This window comes from Fusarium proliferatum (assembly GCF_900067095.1).
Source record: "Fusarium proliferatum ET1 genome assembly, contig: FPRO_scaffold006, whole genome shotgun sequence".
Taxonomy (NCBI): Eukaryota; Fungi; Ascomycota; class Sordariomycetes; order Hypocreales; family Nectriaceae; genus Fusarium; species Fusarium proliferatum.
Genome location: NW_022194795.1, coordinates 2,295,836 through 2,321,498, shown reverse-complemented (window position 1 = coordinate 2,321,498; position 25,663 = coordinate 2,295,836). Strand labels below are relative to the sequence as shown.

At 49.6% G+C, this 25,663-nt stretch overlaps 9 protein-coding genes across 9 annotated transcripts; 4 read left to right on the top strand and 5 right to left on the bottom strand.

Annotated features, from left to right (window-relative positions):
* Positions 1-113: 113 nt before the first annotated feature.
* FPRO_09799 (uncharacterized protein) lies at positions 114-1,121 on the top strand (the record flags this gene model as incomplete). The annotated part of the gene is made up of 1 exon (XM_031233229.1): positions 114-1,121. One exon carries the CDS (start codon positions 114-116, stop codon positions 1,119-1,121), a length of 1,008 nt encoding a protein of 335 aa, XP_031083087.1.
* Positions 1,122-1,275: 154 nt separating this feature from the next.
* On the bottom strand, positions 1,276-3,171 carry FPRO_09798 (uncharacterized protein; the record flags this gene model as incomplete). Its single annotated transcript, XM_031233228.1, has 4 exons — positions 1,276-1,952; positions 2,000-2,512; positions 2,566-2,617; positions 2,668-3,171. 4 exons carry the CDS (start codon positions 3,169-3,171, stop codon positions 1,276-1,278), a joined length of 1,746 nt encoding a protein of 581 aa, XP_031083086.1.
* A 1,634-nt stretch (positions 3,172-4,805) lies between these two features.
* FPRO_09797 (uncharacterized protein) lies at positions 4,806-8,585 on the bottom strand (the record flags this gene model as incomplete). The annotated part of the gene is made up of 3 exons (XM_031233226.1): positions 4,806-6,664; positions 6,716-8,270; positions 8,322-8,585. The coding sequence occupies 3 exons, from the start codon at positions 8,583-8,585 to the stop codon at positions 4,806-4,808; spliced, it is 3,678 nt and encodes a 1,225-aa protein (XP_031083085.1).
* A 506-nt stretch (positions 8,586-9,091) lies between these two features.
* On the top strand, positions 9,092-9,458 carry FPRO_09796 (uncharacterized protein; the record flags this gene model as incomplete). Its single annotated transcript, XM_031233225.1, has 2 exons — positions 9,092-9,280; positions 9,336-9,458. 2 exons carry the CDS (start codon positions 9,092-9,094, stop codon positions 9,456-9,458), a joined length of 312 nt encoding a protein of 103 aa, XP_031083084.1.
* A 319-nt stretch (positions 9,459-9,777) lies between these two features.
* Positions 9,778-12,738, bottom strand: FPRO_09795 (uncharacterized protein; the record flags this gene model as incomplete). The annotated part of the gene is made up of 3 exons (XM_031233224.1): positions 9,778-11,478; positions 11,525-12,547; positions 12,667-12,738. 3 exons carry the CDS (start codon positions 12,736-12,738, stop codon positions 9,778-9,780), a joined length of 2,796 nt encoding a protein of 931 aa, XP_031083083.1.
* Positions 12,739-13,570: 832 nt separating this feature from the next.
* FPRO_09794 (uncharacterized protein) lies at positions 13,571-14,246 on the top strand (the record flags this gene model as incomplete). Its single annotated transcript, XM_031233223.1, has 2 exons — positions 13,571-13,607; positions 13,663-14,246. 2 exons carry the CDS (start codon positions 13,571-13,573, stop codon positions 14,244-14,246), a joined length of 621 nt encoding a protein of 206 aa, XP_031083082.1.
* A 185-nt stretch (positions 14,247-14,431) lies between these two features.
* On the bottom strand, positions 14,432-15,868 carry FPRO_09793 (uncharacterized protein; the record flags this gene model as incomplete). Its single annotated transcript, XM_031233222.1, has 3 exons — positions 14,432-14,889; positions 14,935-15,646; positions 15,692-15,868. 3 exons carry the CDS (start codon positions 15,866-15,868, stop codon positions 14,432-14,434), a joined length of 1,347 nt encoding a protein of 448 aa, XP_031083081.1.
* A 1,925-nt stretch (positions 15,869-17,793) lies between these two features.
* On the top strand, positions 17,794-18,200 carry FPRO_09792 (putative glucose repressible protein Grg1; the record flags this gene model as incomplete). The annotated part of the gene is made up of 3 exons (XM_031233221.1): positions 17,794-17,915; positions 18,055-18,121; positions 18,180-18,200. The coding sequence occupies 3 exons, from the start codon at positions 17,794-17,796 to the stop codon at positions 18,198-18,200; spliced, it is 210 nt and encodes a 69-aa protein (XP_031083080.1).
* Positions 18,201-20,390: 2,190 nt separating this feature from the next.
* On the bottom strand, positions 20,391-23,729 carry FPRO_09791 (putative argonaute like post-transcriptional gene silencing protein QDE-2; the record flags this gene model as incomplete). Its single annotated transcript, XM_031233220.1, has 4 exons — positions 20,391-21,806; positions 21,852-22,084; positions 22,132-23,372; positions 23,428-23,729. The coding sequence occupies 4 exons, from the start codon at positions 23,727-23,729 to the stop codon at positions 20,391-20,393; spliced, it is 3,192 nt and encodes a 1,063-aa protein (XP_031083079.1).
* Positions 23,730-25,663: the final 1,934 nt, after the last annotated feature.

Sequence of the window (25,663 nt, the reverse complement as noted above, 5' to 3'; positions counted from 1 at the left end):
GGCTTATCTCATCACGAACCCACACAGTTGCTGCTACTGGGCAGCACAGTCTCTTGGCAATATCATGAGAAGTCCCAAATAGGACTCCAATTCAATTTCTGGCGGTCAATACCATGGCACCACGATTACTCCTTTTTGCTGGCGCACCGCCAGCTTCATCTATCACAACACAATCTTGCACAATAACACAAATCGACGACTCCTTCTCTGAATTTCTTGGGCTAGCCCCTCAAGGAACAGCTCCAGTATCACCTCAAAGTATAGCTCCATGGCGTTCTCTGCCGCTGAACAGAAAACCGCTTCACACAGGCTTCAGCCAGACCCATAATATCAGCGTCAACCTGGCCAACCAATCCGAATTCTTCACCATGGCTGAGATCTCGTTTAAGGAACAATCTCAGTCTTATGAGGGCGAAGATCCAGAGAATGTGTTGTCGCAGTTCTATGACCATTCCCTAGCTTTACACAATTCGATCCCATCATCACAGCTTGACAGTTTCGAGGAGACGACATTTGAGGAGACATCGTTTATGACGACTTCTTCGCCAGCACATTTGAATATGAGAGACACTGTTCCTTCTCATCTCTCTGATTTGGAAGATATACCGCCGGCTCGGAGGATTCTGGCTCTCAATCCACAGACTGTCACTCTCAACATTATTGCCGGCATTATATCCATCGCACAGCCACGGACAGTCACAACCCGCTGGGGTCGCAGCCTCTCTTTAGTGGAGATTCTCCTCGGGGACGATACAAAGACAGGCTTCGCTGTTACGTTTTGGCTTGCGGAGGAGAACGATGCAGCTGCTGAGATTAGTGCCCTTCGGCGTCAGGATGTAGTTCTCATGCAGAACGTGGCACTTCACGTGTTCAAGGACAAGGTCTATGGTCAAAGTCTCCGTAGGGGCATGACCAAAGTACGTCTGCTATGGAGAAGGGATGGTTCTGGGCTTTATTCGACGCGAGAGCTCTCCAAGCGTGGTCAGATGCACCCGCAGTTACAGAAGGCGAAGCAAGTCAAAGATTGGGTGCTCAAATTCGTAGGAGCTGATGTTGGGGTAAAGACGAGAGCTAGAAAAACACGGGTTTCATGGGGCAGACCACCAGATGACACACAATGAGGAGTCTTTGTACGGTAAGACCACTTTTATTAACCTTCTATGATATTAGACACTTATTACTACCAGCGCCAAATGCAACCGAGAGAAGAGAGGCATCCGAGGGTATCTATGCAAAATTCCAATCGTCAAATTACGCTTCGATCCCACGATCCGTTCAGACAGGCACAGCAGGCTCAGGCTTTCTGTCTTCGCCGTCTGGACCCTTCTTGACAGACTTCCATCGGAAGCACAGGCAAGCAATCAGGGCACAGGCAGCACAAGCAAGAGAGGTATAAAAAGTGTCCCGGAGACCCTTCATGTACGCATTGAGGACCGCGTCGAGCGCATCAAGGCGGCCCATCTTTCTCAGAGTATCCTCAATCTCTGAAGCTCCAGTGTTGATGAAGATGGTCGGGTCGATACCAATGTTGTCGGCCTTAAGTGTGTCAATGAGGCCATTTTGGAAGACAGTTTGGCCCACAGCCACGAAGATGGCGCCTCCGAAGGCTTGGCCGAACTGAACAACAGCGGTGCCAACAGGAACCCATTCCTGAGGCAAGACAGTTTGAATGATGAGGACACCAATTTGGAAACCTGCACCAATGCCCAGGCCAGCAATGACTTGGTAGCCAAACCACTCCTTGAGAGGAGAATGCACATCGAGGGTTGTGAGCATGCCGCATCCGACAGTGTAGAGAACCATGCAAGGGATGATGACATAGCTGTAGTAGCCAATGGCGGTGATGACACCTCCAGAGACGATAGAGCAGAGGACAGTCGCGAGCAGGAGAGGGAGAATCTTAATTCCAGCCTGGACGGCGCTAACACCCTGGATGGCCTGGAAGTAAAGAGCTGAGAAACGTTAGTTGGGCGGACAGCAGAAGTAGGGTGAGACTTACAGAGATAGTAGATGAGAGGGAAGAAACCGGCACCAAAGAACATGGCGAAGATGATAGCGGACAAAGTGTCCCGGTTCTTGAACAGACGAGGCGGGAGAGTTCCCTCATCACCCTTCCAGAATTGGATGCCAATGAAGATGGCAATCATGGCTCCAAAGCCACAGAAGAGACCGATGATACGCGAGTTGTTCCAGGGATATTCAGCACCACCCCATTGCAAAGCAAGGAGCAAGCAGATAATGGCAGGGATGAAAATGGCGGCGCCAGCAAGGTCGAGCTTGCGAAGGCGATCCATGAAGGTCATGTTGATGGTGTTCGAGTCGTTGCGATTAACCTTGACAAAGAAGAAGACGATGAGCATGGCCAAGCCGCCAATGGGAAGGTTGATGTAGAAACACCAGCGCCAGGTTGCATGTTCAGTGAAGGCACCTCCAAGGAGAGGGCCAGCAACGGAAGCGATACCCCACATACCACCGATAAGACCAAAGGCAAGAGGACGCTTTTCGAGAGGCACTGAAGCTGTGGTTAGTTATGGTCACGGAGCTAGTTTGTTGGTTTTGACGTACTGATGAGGGAGAGGATAACGATAGATCCGGAAAAGAGACCAGCGGTTCCAATCTTGAGGCGCCGTTAGTAAAGGTTCACGGGAACTGTGCAAGACAACTTACTCCTGCAATGGCTCGACCGACAATGAACGCGACAGAAGATGGCGCAACAGCAGAGATCAAACTTCCAATCTCAAAGATGAAGACGGCAGCGAGGTACGCAATCTTGACATTGAAGTACTTGTAGACAGTTCCGTACATGGGCTGCAAAGCCGTGGTGGTAAGAAGGTACGAAGATCCATACCATCCAATATCCTTGACACTCTGGAACTGCGCTGTGATGGCGCCGAGAGCGGGAGCGATGATGGTCTGGTCAAGAGCAACGAGAAAGATGGCGAGGCAGAGAGACGAGATGATGAGGGTAAGCTTTGCAGCGCCAGGGTACTGAGGCTGCTCGTCAGCGGCGTTGATGTTGCTGGCAGTCACAGAGCCAGCCTGCTGCTCCTTGTTGTCGGCTGAAGTGTCGAGGATGTTGTTAGATCCAACTTCGGTCTTCTCATCAGACGAGAGATGAGTCTCGTCGACCATTGCATTGGTTGGCGCCGTGGCGGGTGTAGTCGTAGCCATGGTGATGTTCCAAAATTAAGGTGTTGTAAGGAGAGAAGAAGAAGAGAAGAACTGGAATATTTGTAGGAAGAATTAACGGTAGCGTACGGTAATAAGGTACGTAGGCTGTTATGGTGGAGAGTGCAAACGGCCCCAGGCAACCAAGCGTGATTGTTTCAGGAAGGGATAGGGAATAATGCAGCTTTCCAGTATCTGTTTGCTTCTTCCGTCGTTTGCAAGCAAAGAGTGAGGATAGCTTGTGCAAGAAGAAAAAGGGTTGGTGATGGATGAGCTGAAGATAATAAATAATAAGCTACCTACGTCAGGACCAGTCACTGGCACTGTTCATAGGTGCCATGCCCCTTGCCATGTGATGGATGGACGCAAAAATCAAGCACTGGCACTCCAAGCTTATCCCCTAGCTAGTATCATTCTCGTGGAAAACCCCAAAACATCGAAATATCCGAGCTAGTATTGGATCCAATGTGATTACGATAACGAAATAAACGTCGTGGAGACGCGGCAGGGTATTCGTCCGTGTACCGGCCGGCGACAGTTGCAGCCAGTCAGCAGCCAAAGACATACACGATCAGCGCCTTTGTCCCTTGTTCTCCAGTATAACCGGGCTGACTCTGGTTGCGAGTTTGATACGATAGGCGAGCTGAACTGTCATGCACTCGCGTGGGTCGGACAAATCACCAAGGCCGATGTCCGAAGGGTGGCCTAGTGGCTTACTGGAAGAGTCATTGATTTTGGATCCCTCTGCAAAGTTTGTGAGGGTTCTCACGTTTGACTACGTGTACCACAAGGGCTATTGCTGCAAGGTGGTATCGATGACCATCACGGAGTACAGACATTCCAACTCTTGATCTTGTCAGATAACATCTATCTTACTCAGGCCTTCACACGGATATGCTGCTCCCTTCTCGTAAAACTTCTACGAAAAACCCCTTTAATGACCATCTCCACAAGGCACACGCTAAAAATACAAGCCCGATCTTTGACTCCCGGTTCAGTGGCATAGATCCCGTGCCAAGGGCTGATCTCCCATTCTCAACGTGGTCTCGACCGCTCTGTTCTGCCCCAAGATTGGCTCGCTCCCTCAATTTCCTCCTCTCTCGTAAAAAGCTGCCCCGTTTCATATTGTCAGTTCCACTTAAGGAGTACCTATGCATGGAGTACGTACCGCGCATTTTCGGATACAACTCAATTCTCCGTATCTATCTCCGGGTGCCGTCGGATCATAACAATCTCTCGCGGACTTCCACGCGCTTTGTTCGAGGCCGACGACCGAATGGACGGACGGACGAGAGAGCATCTGCTCGTGGTTCGGCTTTGACTTTGACTCTGACTCCATCCTTCACACGCGTTTTGCACGTTACACGTTAAACCGGTAACGCCCTTGCATTGTATTGCCAGCCGTGAAACCTTGTCATTTCCTTATCCGCAGTCAGGGCTTGTACACAGCGTCTTGTCATACTGCCTTCTTCCTGTCGTGGACAGTGATAAATCCCTACGCATGTATTTCGTGAACAGGCTGACATCAATAACCGTAATTTACGTGATAACCTCATTTATAACACCCACCATCTATCTGACCCTCTAACTAATGCTTACATTGCTGACTTGATATGCGTAAATTCATATATAAAAGCTTATGCTCGCTCTTCGGACTTCTCTTCTTCGCTTTTCTCCTCTCCGGGAACCCACACCAAAAGTCCTTCCTCGTCGATCTTCATCCCTTCTGTCGGTATTATGCGTAGCACTTTTTGGAAATACTTGTCTCGCACCGTCAATTTCGGCCTTATCCATACTCCGTTGACGTGCGGTAACAACCGATAGGTCGTTGTCCGCCTCGACTGCGGTAACAGGTTCAGTGTTGTCTGCTTTGAGCCTGAAAATGCAAAGTCCTCACTCGGCTCCATGCTGAGACCAAAGGTAAGGAAGTGATTGGATGGATTCTCGACTGTCATGTCCAGTTGCATCAGCCCCGGCATGCCATCTTCTGCTTTGGTGGCGCGATACACCGATGCCAGCACTCGCGGCTCTGTGCCCAAAACCAGATATTTACCAACGGGCATGGTTGTTGTGTTGACGGCTCTGTCGCTGCGGTTCTGACGTTGCCATCGAATGGCAAATGCCAACTCGAGTGTTACAGGATGTCGATCTTCCATGGTGAGCTTCTGGGCTATCAGATCGAATTGTGCCTCATGCATCGTTTTGGGGGCAACAATGACCCCTTCTTGTGACACATCCGGTCCCTGGCTCACGTTGCATCTTGCACCGCCAACGCATGAGACCACAGTGAGATCCATCCCAAGGACCTTCAAGTCCTCCTGGGCAAACGAGGCATAGTGACACAGTAGGCACCACTTCTGTGTAAAGCCTCGGGCAACACCCTCTTCAGTATCTCCCAGTCCCTCAGAGTCAAATAGACTCGGCCATGGTCCAGGGTGAAGTCGTGGAACCAAATCGTAATTTGCCTCAAATGCATTCACAACGTTGAGCTGAACTGTCAACAATTGCATAATCGGCGTTGCAACGTCTGAGTCTAAGTGGTACGACGTCTTCAAGTGTAAATCGAATGTCGTGGGGCCCGGTGCTGCGTCTATATGAAGCACCATCTTGACTGATGCTGTGCTCTTTATGGCACCCAAAGGAAGTCCCAAGATTTTGGCCTCTTCTGTGGTTGATTCGGCGCTACCCTCATTACCTTCCGTCACCACTCGGATTGCTGGTATTTCTTTTCCAAAGAGGTGAATATCCAGTTTAGCAGTCGCGGATTCGTCTTCGGCATTGATCAATTCGACCTCCAACTCGATAGCCTCATTTGCGTAGTACTGAGCTGAGGGCTCCAAAAGCTTGATCTCCATCTTTGGCGGTCGAGGCTGAATACGGATGGTGCCTGCTTCTGGGCGGCTACTTCTGGGTTTTGATGAGCCTTGGATGTACCAGCCAACAATAGGATCGGTATCCCGGATTCCTATTTTAGCGTCTAGATCGAAACTTGCATTGCTGTGTGAGAGCGTTACGGATGAGGCCGTAGCAGTTCCTGGCTCTCTCAAAGGAATTTTCATTTCGAACACTCGTGTCTGACCAGGACGGAGTGTCAAGTTGGAAGTTCCTTTGAGCAGTGTCGGCAATTCATCCCCAGACCCTTCAGCATAGTCTTCCGTCAGCGATAACGACAAAATGGAGATCTTGGAGGCCAATGACGAGTCCTCATCCTCTGAAGCCCCTTGCTCTAGCAATATTGGTCTGAGACTCCCACTGAACTCAACCTTCAATGACTCAAATGTGATCGGGGCAGCATCGAGAAACGTGTGCGATGTGAGCGCAAGCTGTGCGGTACATGTCTCGCCAGCCTTGCCCTCTTTATTCCGAAACACGAAAGACGCTGAAATGAACGAGCCGGTTTTGCCGTCGCTTAGACTAATTGATGGCTTCTCCTCTGCTGTAATTCCTTCGAGTGATCTGCTAATGTCATAATGCCACTGTGGCTGCCGCACGAACCCTGGCCATGGTTAATTATACTGCACTCAAGATTATGAACCGAAATACTCACTGTTACTCATGAGCTCCCAGTCCGCAGCAACGACTAGATCTGCACGGCGAGCTCCAAGGGCGATTCTTCGCAAAGTCAAACACAGGTCCTCTGATATATTGAGCCAACCCTCCGATCTGAACGCCGCATCCTCCCAGAATGGTAGCAGGGTTTCCACAGCATCGTCCCATTGTTTCAGATTGGCGAACTCCCTGGCGCACTCTAACAATATCTCAGCCGTTACACGCTTTTGGTTTCGAGCTCGGAATTGTGATGTCGCCGCTTTGAGACAATCAATGATCAGTTGCGCATGATTTACACCTGTGCCCGATATTGGGTATTCTTGGTACGGCTCTGGGCACATGTACGTATCGTATGCGAAGGCCTTGCTGGCTACCGCTGATGCGGGAGTTGTATCTGGCGAATTCCTATCCTCCTCGGGCATCTGATACGCGAGGTTCCGGCGAGCCACAAGATGACGTGCTGCTATGCGATACCAGTATCCTGTGTGGTGCAGCAACTCCCATGGTGACACTCGCTCGCCTAGGACAGACTTGTCCGGTGGGACGAACAGAGCTCCGGTTGCTGGTGCCAAAGCTGGCAAACCTACTCTTTCAATCAGATTTGCCATGACTGTAGCCCACCGAGCTTCCCAGGCCTGCCATCCATAGTTGTTGGTCCCTCGTCCGCGTCGATCGACAAAGTCAGCAATCCGTTCTCGATGTGAATGCCACATTCTGACAGCCAGCGTAGTTTGGCCGAGCCACAGGTGACATCTTAAGCACCGGATAGCTATGACATCCGCCAAGAGTCTTGCTTCGTTCCAGCGAGGGCTCCAACTGGGGATTATGTCCAGCACATCCTGTCCAAGAAGTACCTCGTATGCTTGCTTGAAAAACTGCAGCGCCGCATCTGTCTCTTGTCGGAATTCTGCGAATATGGCCGACTTAAAATCGTATCTGAAATTCCAGTCTGGGAGTGAGAGGGTCTGGGATGTCCCGGTCGTAGGTGGCACGGTCGGTTGAGGTGCTATTCCACGCGATCGCTTCTTCCTGGCATGTCGTCCAAGATCCCGATAGTATTCCACAGCAGAAGTATAAAGCACGCCCAGGACATTATCAACAACCTGTTTTAAGTCGTCCTGCGACTCCTGTGATGGGATGTAAAAGACCGACTTTGGGTCCAACGCTGTTCCTCTCCGTATGTTCTCCAGTCTCTCTTGAATCCCTTCGGCCAACGACAGAGGAGCGCCTTCGCCGTCCGCAAGCAGAACAATAGCTAGCCGTGTCTTGTATCCTGAGCGTAATAAAGCACTCTTGAGGTTGTTGATATCGGACTTGATATGGTTATCCTGTAGTGTCATGGAATTCGGGTCGTTGGTGAGGGGGTAGAAGCACAGGTACACGCTAGGAACGAGGTCCTGGTGCTTCTTGATCCATTGCGCATCAATGTGGCCATCTGGATATAGAGCCGATACTGGACTAAGCGGGGAGAATGGCGAGTGTAGAGTCGGGTGTTCGCTGAGCGGTTCGATACCTTCTGGTAGACGAGCTCGACGAGGTGGTAATAGAAACGACTGTCCCGTATGTTAGAACAAGGCTTTGCGTAGCACCCCGCGCAAACCTACTCTTCCTGTAGTCCTAATGCGAAATCTATAAGGCTCATTTCTCTCAAAGGCACTCCACGACTTTGCGCTCGCATCAACGTCCTTGAAATATTCTGCCAAAACCTCTGCTTCTCCGCCCCCGATAGGTGGTAACTCTGATCGGAGAAGGATGCTCTGTTCCTTCAGCTCTGTGCTCAATGGGAGCTCGTTCGTCTCGGAGTTAAGGCCGGCGGCCACTAGAAGGGGGACATTGTGGTCCAAACTTCCCGTCGGATACCCATCCATGGTGGATATTTTGAGATGTCGAAGGCATGGGTTCGCGACGGCGAAGGTAGATTGAGCTTAGAGCTGATGTCGCCAGACGACGTTAGCCATCCTTGTCCATCGCAAATGCCCCTCGTTAGTGTAGCAGCCCACTTACATGGCTCAAAAGGCACGGAACAAGAAACCGCCCAATGATAATATGCCGCTTGTTGAACGCGGGAGAAATAGGAGCAATGTTTTCAGCCTTTTCAAGCACCTTTTTAATCAAATCGACATCATCATTTATCTAAAGACTGTAGTAGCGATCGACTGGACGGTTGGCCGTTAACGGCACCCCTGCAACCCATTGGCAGCTCCTCCGGAGCCGGAACAACGCCAACCGCCGAATCTCCAAAACTTCAAGATTCAACCTTGCGAATGCGACGCCAGCGCCAATTGACCTCAGAAATCCCCCATACGCACCGCCGCCTCCGACCGACGAATTGTCCAACGACAGATCCGATCGTTTATTTCTCTCACCTCTGACCATGAGACCTACGCAAGCCCTGTCGGTCGGCCGATACCGCCACCTCAGACTCACAACCAAGGATGTTGGAAAAGGTTTCTACAAGGGTAACCGCACGGGTTCCATGGGTAGACACACAAAGTACGGAGGCTACGTTATCGAGTGGAACAAGGTCCGAACATATGCTGTGCCACCGCTGAAGGATTTCAAGGTGAGAATGGACGCATGTCGGTGATTTGGACGGAAGACTAATTGTGGTGGAATAGCTTACACCCTTCGTGAGCCGACAAGTCAAGGCGGAGCCTGGTGACTATAAGGGTCTTGATAAGGGTCCTCAAGATCCTTACTTCTACGTTGAACAATGGAAACGATTCAACGGTGTGGATTAAACAAGCAAAAAAACGGCGGTCATAGAATTGGACGGTTTGTCGACAGAAGGCGAATCTTGAATGCCAGCTGGAGACTTGGGAATCTCTGGCAAGGCTGTATATACCCATGTACATTGTACCACCATGTATGATTATGGACTTATGCGATCAATAACGAAAAAAATGTTGAATACTCCTATTCTCTGTGGAATGATGACTATGGACGTTGATTACAAACGAAACAAAATGATCCTAACGATTGTGTGTTGACACGGGATATCCTAATTGAACAAAACTGGACAATTGACTGTATCCAACCTTGCGCCAAAAGAACTCCTTTCTATGAATCCTCCTCTTTCTTGACTCGGGGCAGCTCCTCTTGAGCCGTGACAAATGTGTCTAAACCAGGTCGCTCCAAAGGCGTGGCAACCAAGCCTGGTTCGTCATTTATGCCGTTCTTCTCTTTTCCAATCCCGTTCTCTTCGTTCTTCTCAACTGGTTCTGAAACCTGGATATTTGGGCTCATGGGTCTCGAGGCGGGCATGGCGGTAACATTCGACTGCAGGGTCTTCATACTGGCAGTGTCTGCCTCCCTTTTAAGGCTAAATGGAACTGCTGTGCCGTCGAGGAACGGTCGCTTGCCTGCAATCTCAATAGTTGGCGCATCTTGAGACGTAAGCTGGGTTAACTGAGAAGGCTGAGTTGAAGCATCATCCTGAAAGCTTGGGCTCATAGGTCGTGAGCCTGGAGGTTGCGTGACGTTGGACTGAAGCGTCATCATACTAGCCGTCTCGGCATCCTTGTTAAGACTAAACGGGAGTGCAATGCCATCGAGAAACGGTCTCTTACCAGCTACACCAGTCTCCGGCGCATAGTCGGGACTGAGTAGACTGGGCTTCGCAGCTTCTTGCTCCTTTCGCTGCTCTATGAGATGAGCAACTGGCATATCCTCGGTGATGGGCTGGCTGCCCGTCTGGTTTTCGTCGGTAACTACCTTGGTATGAGATCGGCTTCGTGCTCGGTTCGGTTGGGACCGTGATCTATCCTGTCCTTCAATATCAGCAAAGGAGCGAGCTCCTTCGCCATCGGCACCAGTGGCAACTCTTGTTTCTGGCTGTCCAGCCGCCTTCTTCTCCCGCTCGACTGTCATCTCGTCGTGTTTAGATCCCCACAGTGACCACATTGCTAGACCCCAGCTCTTCTGTTGTTTCTTGCTTCCTTCCACCAGCTTTGAATCAACGCGCCTTCGGCCAGCCAATGCAGTCGGAGGAGGACATTCACCAGGGCCATAGTCATGGTAACCAATGGCCATATCGCTCACCATCTTTTTATGGACCTTGGCCTTGTTTGATGCATATCTGTGATCCCACTCTGCCTTCTTGGCAAGCCATTTCTTAACTGTTCCCTCCTTTACAACTCCAACTAAAGCAGGTTCAATACAGCAAGATGGCAACTCGGCCTCAGGAGCCAACGGGAGAGTAGCGCCATGACGAGTAACTCTTTGTCGAATCATGTGGTTCTTGAACGGTGGTAGAGGGTCGCCGGCTTTTCCAACCTGGCCAGGCTCCGAGTGAAAGTCTGACTTTTCTGTTTCTGGGGTTTTCGGAAGGTTTTCTTTGGATTCGCTATCGGATCCAGATTCAGAGATGACGGATATATCGTCGTCGTCAAGAATCTCGATGCCACGTTTCTGAGCCCGAGCGAGAGCCCATGCACCGAACTGGGCAACAGACCTGTACATGTATTTCGCGGGACGAGTGAAACTCAGCGTTGGTGCCACATGACAGAGGTCGTCCCAAACTTGGAGTTGGACATCGGTGGGTTTGTACTTTTGCAATAAAGCCCTTCCTTCTGGGGTAAGAGTTTCCTCTGGGGGTGCATATTTTTCAGGGTTGGCACATTTGTGAGCCAAGTATATCTGCTCATCTCGTAAAATTTCCCCTCCTCCTACCATGATCAGAAGTGGAGGGAGCCCTCCAAGTGTAGGTTGCATGACTGGGCTGACAAGAGGGTGCGCAAGAAGCTCGTTGGTGGTATACATCTGAGGTTATCAGTTTCTGGTCAAACTCATGTTCTACGAAACCTACCTGAATCTGATCTTTGAGCTTGACGAGTTGGCCGTCAATGGTGACAGAGAGGAGCTTTTCGGGGTTGATGGGAATTCCACCGTTGATCCACTCCGATCTTGATGAAGCATCTGACGGTTCTTTCTTTGCGATTGGTGCTTGCTGCTTCTCCTTGAGTTCATGCTTGCCAGGTGTCTTCTTTCCATCTTTCTTCTTCTTCAATGCCTCTTCTCTCAACATCACAACATCATCCTCGTTCGGCGGCGGCCATGCTTTAGAAGGCTTGTGGTGGAAACCTGCCTGTGGTATATAATCAAAAGGGGCCTCGCCCGCAACGCTGGGGAACGAGTGTGTCAGGTCAACCCATGGGCTGATGAGGATAGCACCAGCAGGCAACGGGAGTCCTTGATCGCGTAGAACACATAAAAGAGACATGACCATTCCACCGCCCGCCGAGTCTCCAGCCAGCACAATTGTCGTTGGATCTTGAACAGTAAGCAGATAGATGTAAGCTGCAAGACAATCGTGGAGGCCGCAAGGGAAGGGAAACTGCGGCGAAAGGCGGTATCGAGGCGCAAAAACGCGTGCTTTGAGCTTTCGAGCATGTCGCTGCATCTGATATCGATGTTCGTCAACACTACCAAAGTAGTATGCGCCTCCGTGGATGTACATCATGACGCGCCGCGTCTTTCCTCCTTTTTGCTTTCGCTCGTAGGCGTCCGCGCGCATCTCAATCCATTCCGCGTCGAGAGGAGTCGCAGGTTTCCGCCATTGCCACCACTTCTCGCCGCCGACTTGCTTGATACCGTCTGGGCCAAGTTGCTTCTGAAGAAATTCAGCTGCGCGTGTCAATTGGTCCTCGGTGATGGTGACATCTTCGACTTTGACCCATTGAGGATGCGGTACCCACTGCGCGGTGAATGCTTGGAGTTCTTCAACAGTGTGGTGTGATGCATACTCGAGGAACGATCGGATCAGATGAAGACCTTCATCGTAAGAGAGATGCGCAGTTGGACGCTGTCGCAAAGGCTTGCGGTTGAAATACTAGAGTTTGTGAGTTAGTTTCTTGGAAAAAGAAAGCAATTCCGAAGTATCAGAGGAATTGGCTTTCGTCCCCTCTAATGGCTTAGAGGTACATTACACGAAATGATGAAAGTACGTACATGAGAGAACAAAGTCGAGACGACAGTAGGCGTCACAGCGAATGACACCGAAGTGGTGTTGAGCGAGTTCATGGCTGTCACTCACTCGAACCACCGAGTACTTGGGATACACAACAGAACAATCAGTGGCTTAAGGCTATTAAAAACGCGCCATGTGCCATGGCATGGAAGAGTTCAGTTCAATTCAGCTGGGAGACAGGCACAGCTGAACCCAAAACCTAGTAGGGGTCTCATGATGTCATTCTTTGATGAGACGCAACCAATTCCTACTGTACCCCTGACTCCACGGCACCGGGGATGGCTGATGGCTCGGCGGGCATAACGATCTTGAACCTTTATACTGAAGGGGTGGGACTACTTAGACCAGCTTGGAATAGCTTTTGATACTCAAGAATGACCTCAAGAAGGTTTTGGTCAGTTTATTTAGTACATCGACCAAGTATCCTAAGTTTGTTCCATTCCTATAGACACGGGACGTGTCTGCCTTCTGCATGCAGCGAGGGAGTCGCTGAATGAAACCTGACTTTGATTTAAAGATGGCCTGTGCTTTTGGTTTGTGGGGAGATTTGCAGCCAAGAATCAAGGTCGAGAGACCGAGGAGCTATACGAACCATAATATAGAGTTGGAAACTTGGCCGAGCCAGAGAATATCGGTAATATTAAGATCCTGCCAGTTCGTATATTGTATTCATTAAATTTCTTGTTAGATAATGCAATTGATGTTATTACCAGGCACAAGACAAAATTAGGTCACTCTCTGATGATCAAGGGACACGCGGGTTGGAATATGTGGGCCGCTTCTCTGGGCCGCAGCGGGTCTAATCGATAAAACACCAAATTTTTTATGCAGAGCCATCTTCTTCAAATTGCCCCTCCAAACCCCGCCAAAACTATCACCACAGTCATGGCCTCTACAGAACCCGCACAGCTGCCTCCGGCGGGTGAGTCTAAACACTGACTTCAAGCATTCGACAGAGACTGATCCAATTCTTCTAGCTGAACGCCAATCCGAGTTCGAGCAAGCCGTCGCATACGCCCTTCACCTATGGCCTGCCCTTACACTCTCAGTCCAGAACGGCTGGGGTGGCCCCGACTCTGCCGACAAGCGCGATTGGTTTGCCGGTGCTGTTGCCGACCTCTTCCCAGAATATACTGATACACCTCCCAACAATGGAAAGGTTCCCGAGGATCCTGACCTGGAAGAGGTTGAGACTGTCCTGCTCCAAATCATGGTTGACGAGTTCGAGGTCAACGTCGACGACGACTCCGGCACAGAAGTTGCGGGAAACATTCTCCGTGCTCGCGCGAGCTGTACTCTCGGAACCTTTGACGAGGTCAAGGCCCTGCGAACACGCTGGTTGAACCGCAAGGGGACAAAGGTTGAGGGTCTCTTCAAGAAGGCTGAGGATGCCGATCAGGACACAGACTGGGAGAGCGATGAAGACGATTCAGAGGACGACGAGGGTGGTGCTGATGTCGAGATGGACGAGGCACCCCCTCTGGTTGCGGTTCCTAAGGAGAAGCCCCAACCTCAGGTCGACGAGGATGGCTTCACGATGGTCACCAAGAAGAAGAAATAAACATAACAAAGACATAAAACAAAATTGGGGAGCAATGGGACATTAAGAATGAGTTTCTGGCATTGATACCCACGAGTTACAGGCTCTGGTTCTTTCAACATGCCACAATGGCTTCACTAATTCCGAACGCCGAACTGGACAGCGACAATCCTATCCTCTCAAACACATACTGGAATTTCCAACGTCTATTCCCAGTCCTCATCGCTATCTGAGTCGTCTTCGTCACTATCATCTTCCTCATCACTGCTTTCCTCCTCCTTCTTCTTGGCGTCCTTAGGATCCTTGGGGCTATTGGGAGTCTGTGTTGTCTTACCAGATGCTGCACCGACAACATCGTAGCTAGCCTCACTATCCGCCTGTGACTTCTCGTCGTTTGACTTGCGGGGCTCAGCTGGCTTCAACGTGGTTTTTGCAGGTTGCGTAGTGGCGGCAGTGGTAGCAGAGGGGGCAGTGGTGGCAGAGGGGGCGGTGGTGGAGGGGGCAGCAGGGGTAGTCTTGGGCTCGTCTTTGGATTCAACCTTTGTCTCTACCTTGGTCTCAACCTTGGACTTGGCCGCGGGTGTACTGGTATCATCGGAGGCCTCAGAGTCATCCTCGTCGGAATCGTCATCACTCCAGGCGACATCATCCTCAGCGGAGGCAGCTATTGATTTTTAGCAAGGCACAGTTGAAAAGCTTATTGACTCACCCTTGAGGAGATCTCGTCGTCTAGCCTCAGCTGTCTCAATACCGTGGCGAAGGAAGTAGTAGCGCTTCCAGAAGTCAACGTAGGGAACCTGGTCAGGAACCAACCTCTCCATAGTAGCTCGCAAGTCGGGAAATTTCTGTAGATCATCGTTGATTTCAGGTGTTTTCTTATCAGCATCAAAATCCTTTGACCACGCTGCATAATCAGCACTATTGGGATCTTTTGTGAAACTCTCCGTCGATGTGTGAATAACATGTAGTTGAGCATCAAATCTTGATGTATGAATCACACGCTTGCCTTGAGCATCCTTACTCTCGAAGAGAACAGTGCCGCTCTGGTCGGACTCCTGTGGAGGTGCAATACTGACGGCATCACGAAGGAAGTTCCGGATATTGCCGCCAAACTTGATAAGGGCCTCATCGGCGGCATCCTCGGCTTTCTGGAGGTCCTTTAACCTCTTGGCAGCTTCAGCTCTGAGCCGAGCCAGGGTGTTCTCGGACTGCTTGGCCTCTGATGAACCATCTTGTGATGCCCTAGGTGTGGTGGCCTGATCATTCTCACCGTCCCTGGAGCTTTCGCCGCCAACCACGGTGTTGAGTGAAAGGTTCCTCGTATGGCTTAGAATTGTTGATCGAAGGCCAGTAAGTCCCTTTGATGCATCTTCACCTACTTCCGCCAACTCCTTGGAGGCTTGTGTATATACTGATTCGCCCTAAGCATGTTAGACGGGCAGGGTTCAAGAGCTGAGTCCTCATACCTGCTTCACAACGTTTCCAAAGAAGCCACCAATCCTGGCACCCCATGGACTGTTGGAAAAGGCCTTGTATGCGTCTTGGAGGTCCTCATTCAATGTTGACTGAGGTTGAGGACTCTTTGGCTCCTCCGTCTTCTTAGCGTAGCCATCTTCTGTGATATGATCATAAGCCAGATCCATGGCGGCTTGCTATTGTATCGTTCTTAGGCCGATATGGGTCAAGACTATGGTTTAAGGCCCCAGTACAAGGCTCTGTGAGTCTTTTAATCCGTTAATGGTTAATTTATTCGATATCTCCTGTCGTCTTGATATCCCTTGGACTTGAGCCTCCTGACCGCACCTGTGGCGGGGTCCAATGGCTGTTGGGCACGGACCAATGCTCACGTGAGCGTCCCTTGACCTGGCTCTCGGTTCTTTGCTACCCTATAGCTACAAGTTTTGCTGTCATTTCCGAAATCTTGACGTGTTCCAATCTACTGTTATTGGCTTATCTTTTGCAATTTTGATCAATTTGTGTCCCGGTCCCAATATTGCTGATTTTCCTCATTGCACATGTTAATTTGCTTTATTTTGATGAGATTGTTTGGGTTCAGTCTTCTCTAATAAGCGTCATTGCCATGGATGTTAACCACGACTCAACTCCTCACTTACAGCTCCAACGACCTTACATGAATAAGGAACTCATCAATAGCATGAAAACCAAGCTCTATTGCCAATGACGACATTGAAAGCTTAAAGCGAAAACGTTTACTTGCCAAGCCTCATGATCATGGAGTTGTCCTTTCAGGCCTTGGTCAAGAACGAGAGCAGCTGAATCAGAACGTTATTTTAAATTGACCTCGATGAGTGATACCCCGCAAGCGGGATGGTTTGCTTGCATTCAATTACTTGGCGAATGCTTTTCGGTTGAGCTTAAACTTCCATTTCAGCTCACAACGCACTCGCTTAATCGGTGCCTGTCACCCAAACTGTCACTGACGTATCTATTGCGCAAGTCAAGACTGCAGACCTGGGGGAACCCTTGTTTCAGGACCCTCAATCCTCAGAGACAAGATGGTGTTGGTACCCTTAGAAAGTCCTTCAGGATGGACCCCTAATCCGTCATATTCCCGAACTTTATCTTATCGAATTCATCACATAGAACCCGCGGTTATCGATGATACTGTGGCATGTTTATCCTTAGGCAACCGATGGCAATGCCTTGTTTACCAACATTGACGTCGATGTATCTCGATCGTCGGCTTTACACGGGCAGAATTTCCGTCTAAAAAGATCAGTTGACCTCGATCGCGATCTGAGAAAAAGCCTAGAACGAGCCACAGCAGACGCCAAAATGCAGCTCGACGTGTTTGGATTGGCTCCAGTAAAAGGGGCATTGGATTGGCTTTGATCTTGAATCCTCACAAGACGTGCTTTGGACAAAGTGATGCTGTCATTGTGCATGAAGACATGTGGTTTTCTGCCAATCAGATAGCCGTCCCTGAGCCAGGGGATCCATACTGGCAATCCTCTAGCTTGGAGCCGCAAGTTGCCTGCAGTGATCATCAAGCTTCCCGTTCCTCGGTCTATTATCATCCAATGATATGGAGGGAATCACAAGTCAGTCAAGGCCACTCCCCGGATCGAAACAAGAGTGGGCTTTGCAGCGCTGGGCAACATATCTTGGCTAGGTACTTGGCTTTTGGCTCCATAATGGACTTTTCCATCCTTGCGATGACGTAGTATGCTTTGCAGCTTCGCAATCCAGACTGCTCCAATACTGCAACTGACGTCACACACGATCACGATCTGGGAGGCAGATGCAGTGCCCCTCTATCACAAGCGTGCATTTTGATAGAGAAGCCACAGTGATTCCGTGTGGCGAGCTATCATGAGCTACCTCCGGACCTCTCTCCGGCCTGCTCCTCCTTGCCCATGCGTGCCTGGATCTTCAACGTGAATCACGGGCAAGCAACCTTCGCTCCAAACATCTCTCCAAGCACTACTTAAACCCCGTCTTCTCCCACCTCAATCTCTTCTTCTTTCATCATCACACACTCTCATCTTCAATCAACATAAAAACACTCACAAACAACAACCAACCCAAACCACCAACCACTATCACAATGGAGTCCCTCAAGCAAGCCGGCAACTACGTCGCTGAGACCGTTCAGCAGGCCACCTCTGGTGCTTCCAAGGAGGCCAACAAGGAGGTTGCTAAGGACGGCAACGTCCCCATCTCCACCCGGTAAGCAACCTCCTCCTCTTCCAGACCTCCCACGAGCACCTCACGCCCTCGACACCAAGAATACATCTTGAGCCTCACTCCATCACACTCAACAACACTTAACCTCTCTGTCCAACATTTTACTAACATCTCTCTGCAGTGCCACCGCTGCCAAGGACGCCCTTGGTGACAAGATTGACGAGACCACCCACGACAAGAAGGCCGACGTAAGTCTTCCCTGAACTACGATCGATTAGATTATACAATGCTGACCGAAAACTACAGGTCCATAAGGAGGCCATCTAAGTTTTCCACTCCTCGACATGACAACATGAATCGGAATGGCGTTGAAAGGGAATAGCATTGGGACTACATAGGCTGTATTTACCTACACCTAATACAAACAGTCAAACACCAGAACAACCAGAAAGTACAGAGTGAAGTAAACACATTGTAATTTGATATTCAAAATAATTTACGCCTGAAGGTGACGGGCTTCAGTTCTCAAGACCTGACTAGTTCTATACGCGAGAGACTGTTAACGCAAATATCAACCAACCCTGGGGCTGTGACTGATGATTGGGACAAGCGGTATAAAATTACGGTTGGGACAATACTTTTACATGGAACCCTGGCTAGACTAACGTAACGTGCTGGATAATGCCGTATGTCACGAACTGTGTCATCTCCAGTAAACTCGGATGTTCAACTGCGTACCAAAAATGTAATGAGAAGAATGAAATAAGTGATGGTGAACATACAACTTTGCTTCGCCTCTTAGCAATTTTACAGCAACAGATATTAGCGTTCTTTGCCTCGTGTTTGCTCATATCATGCTGCTTGTGAAAGTTTTCTTGAAGCAACATATCGGTTATCATCCTCTCGAGTTGGCTAAGCCTCTTGTACCTCTCACGCACCGAGATCTCTGTCCGATCCATCGCTCTTCCAACTCACACTTTTATACCTAGAATTGTTCAATCTCGTGTGAGGCATACTACCTGCACACGACCAATCTTCAACATGATAGTTCCGCCACCACTGATATAAGCAGCATAATGTCTGCTGCTAAATATCCACTACGACCTCCCAGCAAGACAAACTCTATCTCAGACGACAGGCCCAAAAGACTACGCAAACCATGCAATACTCGAAACACTTCATGTGGTGAAACTATTCAGTCGCCAATTTATGAAATGTTGGTTCTGCCTACTGGGAAGCCGATTCCTTAGAGATTGAGGGCATTGAACGATGGAAGCTTGGCTTGTTGCAAGATGGAATGCCACAGATGTGACCCGACACCATACTTCAGATGCTATTTTCACGCCATTCAATTTATTCAAGGATGTCTCTGAGTTCTTAAATGACACTCGTATTGCTAGTGGAAACTTCCCGGAACATGAAGAAACCACAGCCATCACCATGTAATTTGGAGGGTTGGACATGATCAGGTAAAGGAGTCATGATGCCCCTCCGAATCCATCACAAACTGAGCTAACTCTTCTTCTCATTTACGTCGTCCTGACTCGTTTCCCGAATTCGTCAATCAACAACTTCGGCCTTCTATTGACCAGCATTGCCTCACTTTGCCATAAGGGCACCGTTCGTAAGACTGTCTGCTTGATGCTGGCTGGTCTTACAAGAACCTGGAGTACGAAACTCTGCAACATTAGCTATCAAGTCCATCGCTAATGGCTCGGTATTGCCCCAGTAGGATCATTTGGGCCCAGAAAGTCGTCAACCTCTATCTACCCAGAGTTCGAGCCACCTATGCTCTTCGCGAGACAGATGGCTGAGGTGTTTGTTCCTCGTTAAAGGCAAGGACCTAACATGGCTATTAACTGCCTGGACATATCCGTGATAAGTGATGATCGACTAACTACTGCAACCCTCTTAGACCTACTGGAGAATAAATGTCAAGCAAGAGTGTAACGAGAGCAATATTTACCTACGTCCCACGCAGCAAATAAATACAGATCTAGTGCCATCTTCCACGACAAGCCAACAGGCGAAATGAATGGGAGACCCAGCCAATGTAAAGACGAAGAATCTGCTACGTGATTGTTTTGGCCGGTCCCCTATTGATCGTTCATTTTCGCATGGATCTCACTAAGCCTGGATGCGACCCTCTCTTTAACGAGATGGAGAGAACATGCAAGACTTGGATAAAGCTCAATGTGATGACTTCTGTTCCAACAACAATGATTTGCCACAAGAGACTCCTAAAAGGCAACATAATGAGTTGTTCCAACTGTCGTACGAACTTCTGCTTTTCATCAAAATCAATCAACAACCTAGAGCTACCTCGCTATTTTCCATGTAGAGCAAAAATCGCTATAAAAAGAAGCACCCTCGTGTTTCCGTCATTAGCCCAAATGAAAAGTAAAACAATACCCATCTATCATCTCAGCCAACAATGGCCATCCAGAAAGCAACATCTCTTCCTCCATTAGCCCACAGACTTCCGAAAAGCACTATGCGCCCACGAGTCACAGCACCTTAGATGTAGTACATGGAGTTGATCAATCTGGGGTGAACTGCCTTGTTCCCGGCTGATCCAGCGCTGATGACACTTTCACCGTCTGTCTCCTCGAAGAACTCAGGTCGATGAGCTCGAGCGCGAGTGCAAACAATGTCTGCATAGTAAGCGGGAGGGCAAATGCTCACAGCCTTGGTGGCGCGTCCGAACAGATAGCAAAGCTCGTGAGTAAACTTCTCAAGTTCATTGGCTGCCTCGTTTTTGAACTTGGCTTGGAAGATCTCGTCAAGCAACACTGTGTAGTGCGCAGGACGGGCAGTTCCCTTGATGCTTGCGTGGGCGGTGAGGTAAAAGTCCCAGTAGCGAGCCTCCGTAATACCTCGATCGACGACAGTGCCATTCTGTATGTTGTGATTTTTTTCCATGGCATTTTCTTCCGAGGTAGGGTAAAAGCGAGTCTGGTGTCGCTTAACGGAAACGATGATGGAGATCTTGGGAGCCTTGTTCTTCGGGTATTTGCCATTGCAGGCAATTCGGATGCGTGGCAATTCAGTCCGAAGAACTTGGGCGAATTGACCAGTCGACACACCGTCGCGGAAGATGACAATATTGTCTGGCAGCTCCTGTCGGTTGTGCTTTTGCCAGAGCTCAAGGCGCGACTTGAATGCCTCAGTCAGGGTCTCATCAAGCATCTCCTGCTTGGACGACTGCTCCCAGGAATAAGCTGGCCATTGTCCCATGTCCCGGTCAATAGTTGCCACCAAGCCAACCAAACTGGGTGCAGCATCGCTCTTGTCAGCAGACATGTTGGTGGGGTGTGTAACGTCGTAGCCAACCACCATTGTCTTGCCCTCTTTGATCAAGCCGACCTCATTCAGAAGTTTGTGGTTCACACCACCTGTCTTCAAGTTCCACTTGAGAGCAACATTCGCGAAATACTGCGGGTTTTCCTTGCGCAGCTGGAAACCCTGAACACAGATGGTATGAATACCGTAGGTGCAGTCGCCTAAAGTCTTGATCTTGCCATAGAGTTCCGAGCCAGTTGAGTCAAGAATCACAAGCATGATCTCAATCTGATTTTTCTGAGCCCAACCGAGAACCTTTTCAGCATCCTGGCTGTCAGCCGCCAGGAAGGGCGGTGGAATGGGGTCGTTGACAGCGATGTTCATGGTCTTCTTCATGAACTGAGAGAACGCGAGGACCGACTGTGCTGCCACGGGCTCAGATTTACTGTTGGACAGGAGGTTGACGTAACTCCATTTTTTGACAAGTTGGCCGGGCTTGACAACCTTGACATCTCTAAGATTCCAAGACCCATTGCGCGGGTCGATAGCTTTGGTTCTCCTCTGCTGGTCGAGGTATGCAACTCGAGGCACGGTGAGAACACGTCCTTGGACCGTGAGGAGCTGCCGACCGACTTGGATACCGAAATGGCCCTATAGGAGTTAGCATTTCCTACATCAGGACTTCACTAAACATACCAGTATGTCGTCATCGAGGCCTAGGGTTTGTCGGGCATCTGTAGTAATAGAGAGGGCGTTGGCATATGGCGTTCGGCAAGCAAAGTTCACCATGTCTGTTGACTCGGCACCATTGAGCTTGGCCTTTACTGACTGTCCAGGCTGGATCTCAAGGAACTCAGCAGGGACAAAGGTAGGCTTTGCGGCAGTGCCAACATTGAAAAGAGGGTAGTTTTGCAGGTTAACATTGTACTCTAGATCATACGTTAGGTTGGTACTGAAGGGAGAAGGGGAAACTTACTTTGTTTATAGAAATCCGCGACCGTGATGTACCGGCCTTTACCCTCATCTTCGAGCCAGAAGCTCACGTCTCCCGGTCCAACCGCAAAATCTGTCGTGTGGCGGAACTTGGGGGGATTCTTATCTCGACATTGTTTTTTTATGTCACGGATCGACACTAGGCCATGGATTGCCTTGGATCTTCGAACCTCCTTAGTCCCGTATTTGGTCTTTATCCAGACGCGGGTCTTGGGAAGAAATCTGCCGAGTAGTTTCAACTTTCTGGCCATTAGAGGCGACTGAGTTGCAGTTACCCCGAACCCCTCAAAGAACTTGGCACAGGGACCGTCAATCTTGAAGACACCATGTGTGACATTGACGTTCAATAGAAGACGGCCAGTTGACAGGCGAACGGATTGGAAGTAACCGCGCGCAGCTTTCAAGGCTCTGTCTCTACCCAGGACAACTTCATTGCGACGGTTATCGCTACCAAATGCAAAAAAGCGCGAGCTTCCCACAGCGCTGATCTCGTCTAGCTTAGATCTGGGGCCAAAGCCGAAAATGACGTTCAGGGCATCAATGACATCAGGGAACTTGGGGTAGGTCATGGCCTGGGAAGGATCGCTGCCGTCGTCTGAAGCGCCAGTCTTTGAGTAGACGTATTTGAGCATGTCGTCAACACGAGCCTCTACAGGGCCATTGAAAACAACTTCAAAGACATCTGTTTTTTCAGAGCCTTCTGAAGACGGCATGTTGAACCGTATGGTATTGTCTTGCTCAAGGTTGAGCTTGCGCAATGAGATGAGCTGTGACTTGAACTCGGTCGCGACGAGCAAGTTCTTGTCCTTTTTAGAGAGCTCGTTGAGAGCTTCTTTGATGACAAGGTAGAGCTTACGGCCCTTCACCTCGCGAGGGCCAGATTCTCGAGGCTTTCCGGGCTTGCCGCCCTTGCCCTTAGTCTTGGGGGCGCGCTCCTTCGCCTCTTCCTGCCCTTCGGGTACGATCTCTTTGACAGTCATGGTGTATTTGTACAATGCCGGAGCTTGAGTCTTGACTGCATAGTAGTTCGCCCAAAGTGTGACTGGAGTTCCTTTGCTGCCAAAAGCAGGTCGTGGAGGGAACTTTCCGAGGTTCTGCTTGTCCTCCATTGTCAATTTGCCCATATTGGATGTGAGCTGGGTGATAGACGTGAAATTACTTCTCACCACTTCATCTTCAAGCTTTGCAATGTCGCCATCTGGTTGGGGAATAGAACCTCCCGTGCTGCATGAATTAGTATTGATCAACGACAACACATCGAGTAATAGATAGAGCATACGTGAAGACAGCAGGTCCTTCGGACTGACTACTGTAGCCGCCTCGGCCGCCACGACCACCTCGTGGTCCTCCTCTTCCACGATCATAGCCTCCGCGACCGCCTCTAGGGCCGCTGAAGCCGCCTCGGAAGTCTCCACGGCCTCCGTCACCACGACCTCTGCCCTGATAGCCATCACCTCGTCCTCTTCCACCTCTAGAGTCAGAGAAGCCAGAAGGGCCGCCGCGGCCACCACCACGGCCATCTTGAGGTCCGCCACCGCGGCCTCCACGGCCTCGCCCTCCACGACCTCCTCGGTCAGCCATGGGAATTGAGGTTTGGATAGTCAAAGGCTATAGGGCAGCAAGATGTAAAGGGCGGCGAGCGATATGTAGAGAATGAAAATGTTGATGCTGATAGTTGACGGAAAGAATCAAGCTCCAAAAGACTGTCACTTGATGATGATGATGATGATGGGAGAAGAATGAAGGGCTTGATGAGCAGGTATGAGAGTGTGTGTGAGTGTAAGTTTAGGAAGAGGAGGAGGAGTTGGGCTGCTTTATGTGAAAGACCCGGGGCTCTTTGCCAGCGTGATTCATAGCCAAAGCAGTCACAGCCGTGTTTGCTGTGACTTTGCTGTGACACAGCCTGGTTAAGGTATCTGAGAAGTGACTGATCAACCGAAGGCAAAAGTGGCCTAATCACTGCCTCTATCCAATTGACCAAGAGGCTTCTCGCCAACTGCTGGAGAAGAGGTCAAAGAGGTCGGTTGTTGTCAGGGACTGGCGGGAGAACTATCACGGCAGCTAAGGGAGCTCACCCGTTTCTGGTGGGGCACAGCTGAAGCTAAAACCGGCACTAAAGAAGTGCGCGGGGGAATAATTGAAGTGGTTCAAATTGGATTGATAGAGTGCAAACAAAAGAAAATATGCAATTCGCACAAAAGAGAAGAGTGAAGGTAGATTTCGCCCTTTTCCCTTCATCCGAAAGGCTTTTTTTTTGTAGCCCTAGAATGGTCGGCCTCCCAAGGATGCTATGACGTTATTCGTTATGTCTTAGCTCGTTGGGCAAACGAGGCTTTCCAGTTGACCTTCAATGATGATCATTTATTTACCCTAGAGAGACTCAACCACGCCTATCTTTTCACTATTGGAAACACAAATCATTTGCAGGTACCATATGCTCGGATCTTGTGTTGACGCAGTGCAGAATCCCTCTCAATCAGCTCCATCGTGTTACCAAGATACATGGCATGTTTGCTTCTTTGAGGTGGACCACCAAGCCACGATATCAAAATCAGCCCTGACGCCTGTTTTCAAGAGCAAAGGCCAATAGCACGACGTGCTCTTACATCCCGCTGTCATATGATAGATTCCTAAAGACAGCAAAGTTAACCTATCTTTGCGTCTACGGCTGAATGCAGGTCACAATCATAGCAATCCCTGCCTTGCAAGCATATACTCTAATAGTAACCATAGCACAGTCGCTGTTGAACAAGATTTCCGCGAGCCGTCCCATGCTTAGCCATCATCAAAAACCTTGCGATCTTAGTACGCCTGAAATCAGCAATTCGTCCACACAATTTGCGATTTGCGAGACCAGCCCTGCGGGTTCGGATAACCAAACATACAACACATGCTAGATGTTTGAGTTTGAGCAATTGCACCCTCATCACATCGCACAAGGAGATTGACCCACTAAACCTGATGTATTGCTAGGTTGCTTTATACTGAGCCTCTGCTTACATTGGTCTACAACCCCATAGATGTGCTGTGTAACTTGAACCATATCATGAAACTCAGAACCGAAATGACTCTCCATTACTCTGTTGAAGACCTCGGAATCTTAGACTTTGGCAACACTGCCATTCTCAGTAAGAACTTATGTATTGAGCTCCTTATTCTCGGTATCCTACACCGATTACAGCTGGAGCAATGTTCGGCTTCCCGCATAATTTCTAAACTCCAAGCAAAACATACTGGAATCTATCGCCATGTTCAACCACAGTTTGATCAATGTAAATAGTCGCCATGCCGTCCATCATGTCAGTACACATTTTTTCACATCATAGAACCGACAGTCGGATAGACACAGACAAACTTCAACAAACAGGCAGCCTTGGAAACGGCCCCATTAACCACCCCAAGACTCTTCTTATGATCCTAGTACATATAGAACAAATCAAGGCACCAGCCATCTCATACTCCAAAAGCCCCAGGAGTGGAAATAGCACCCGACAACCTAAGAAATACCATGTGCA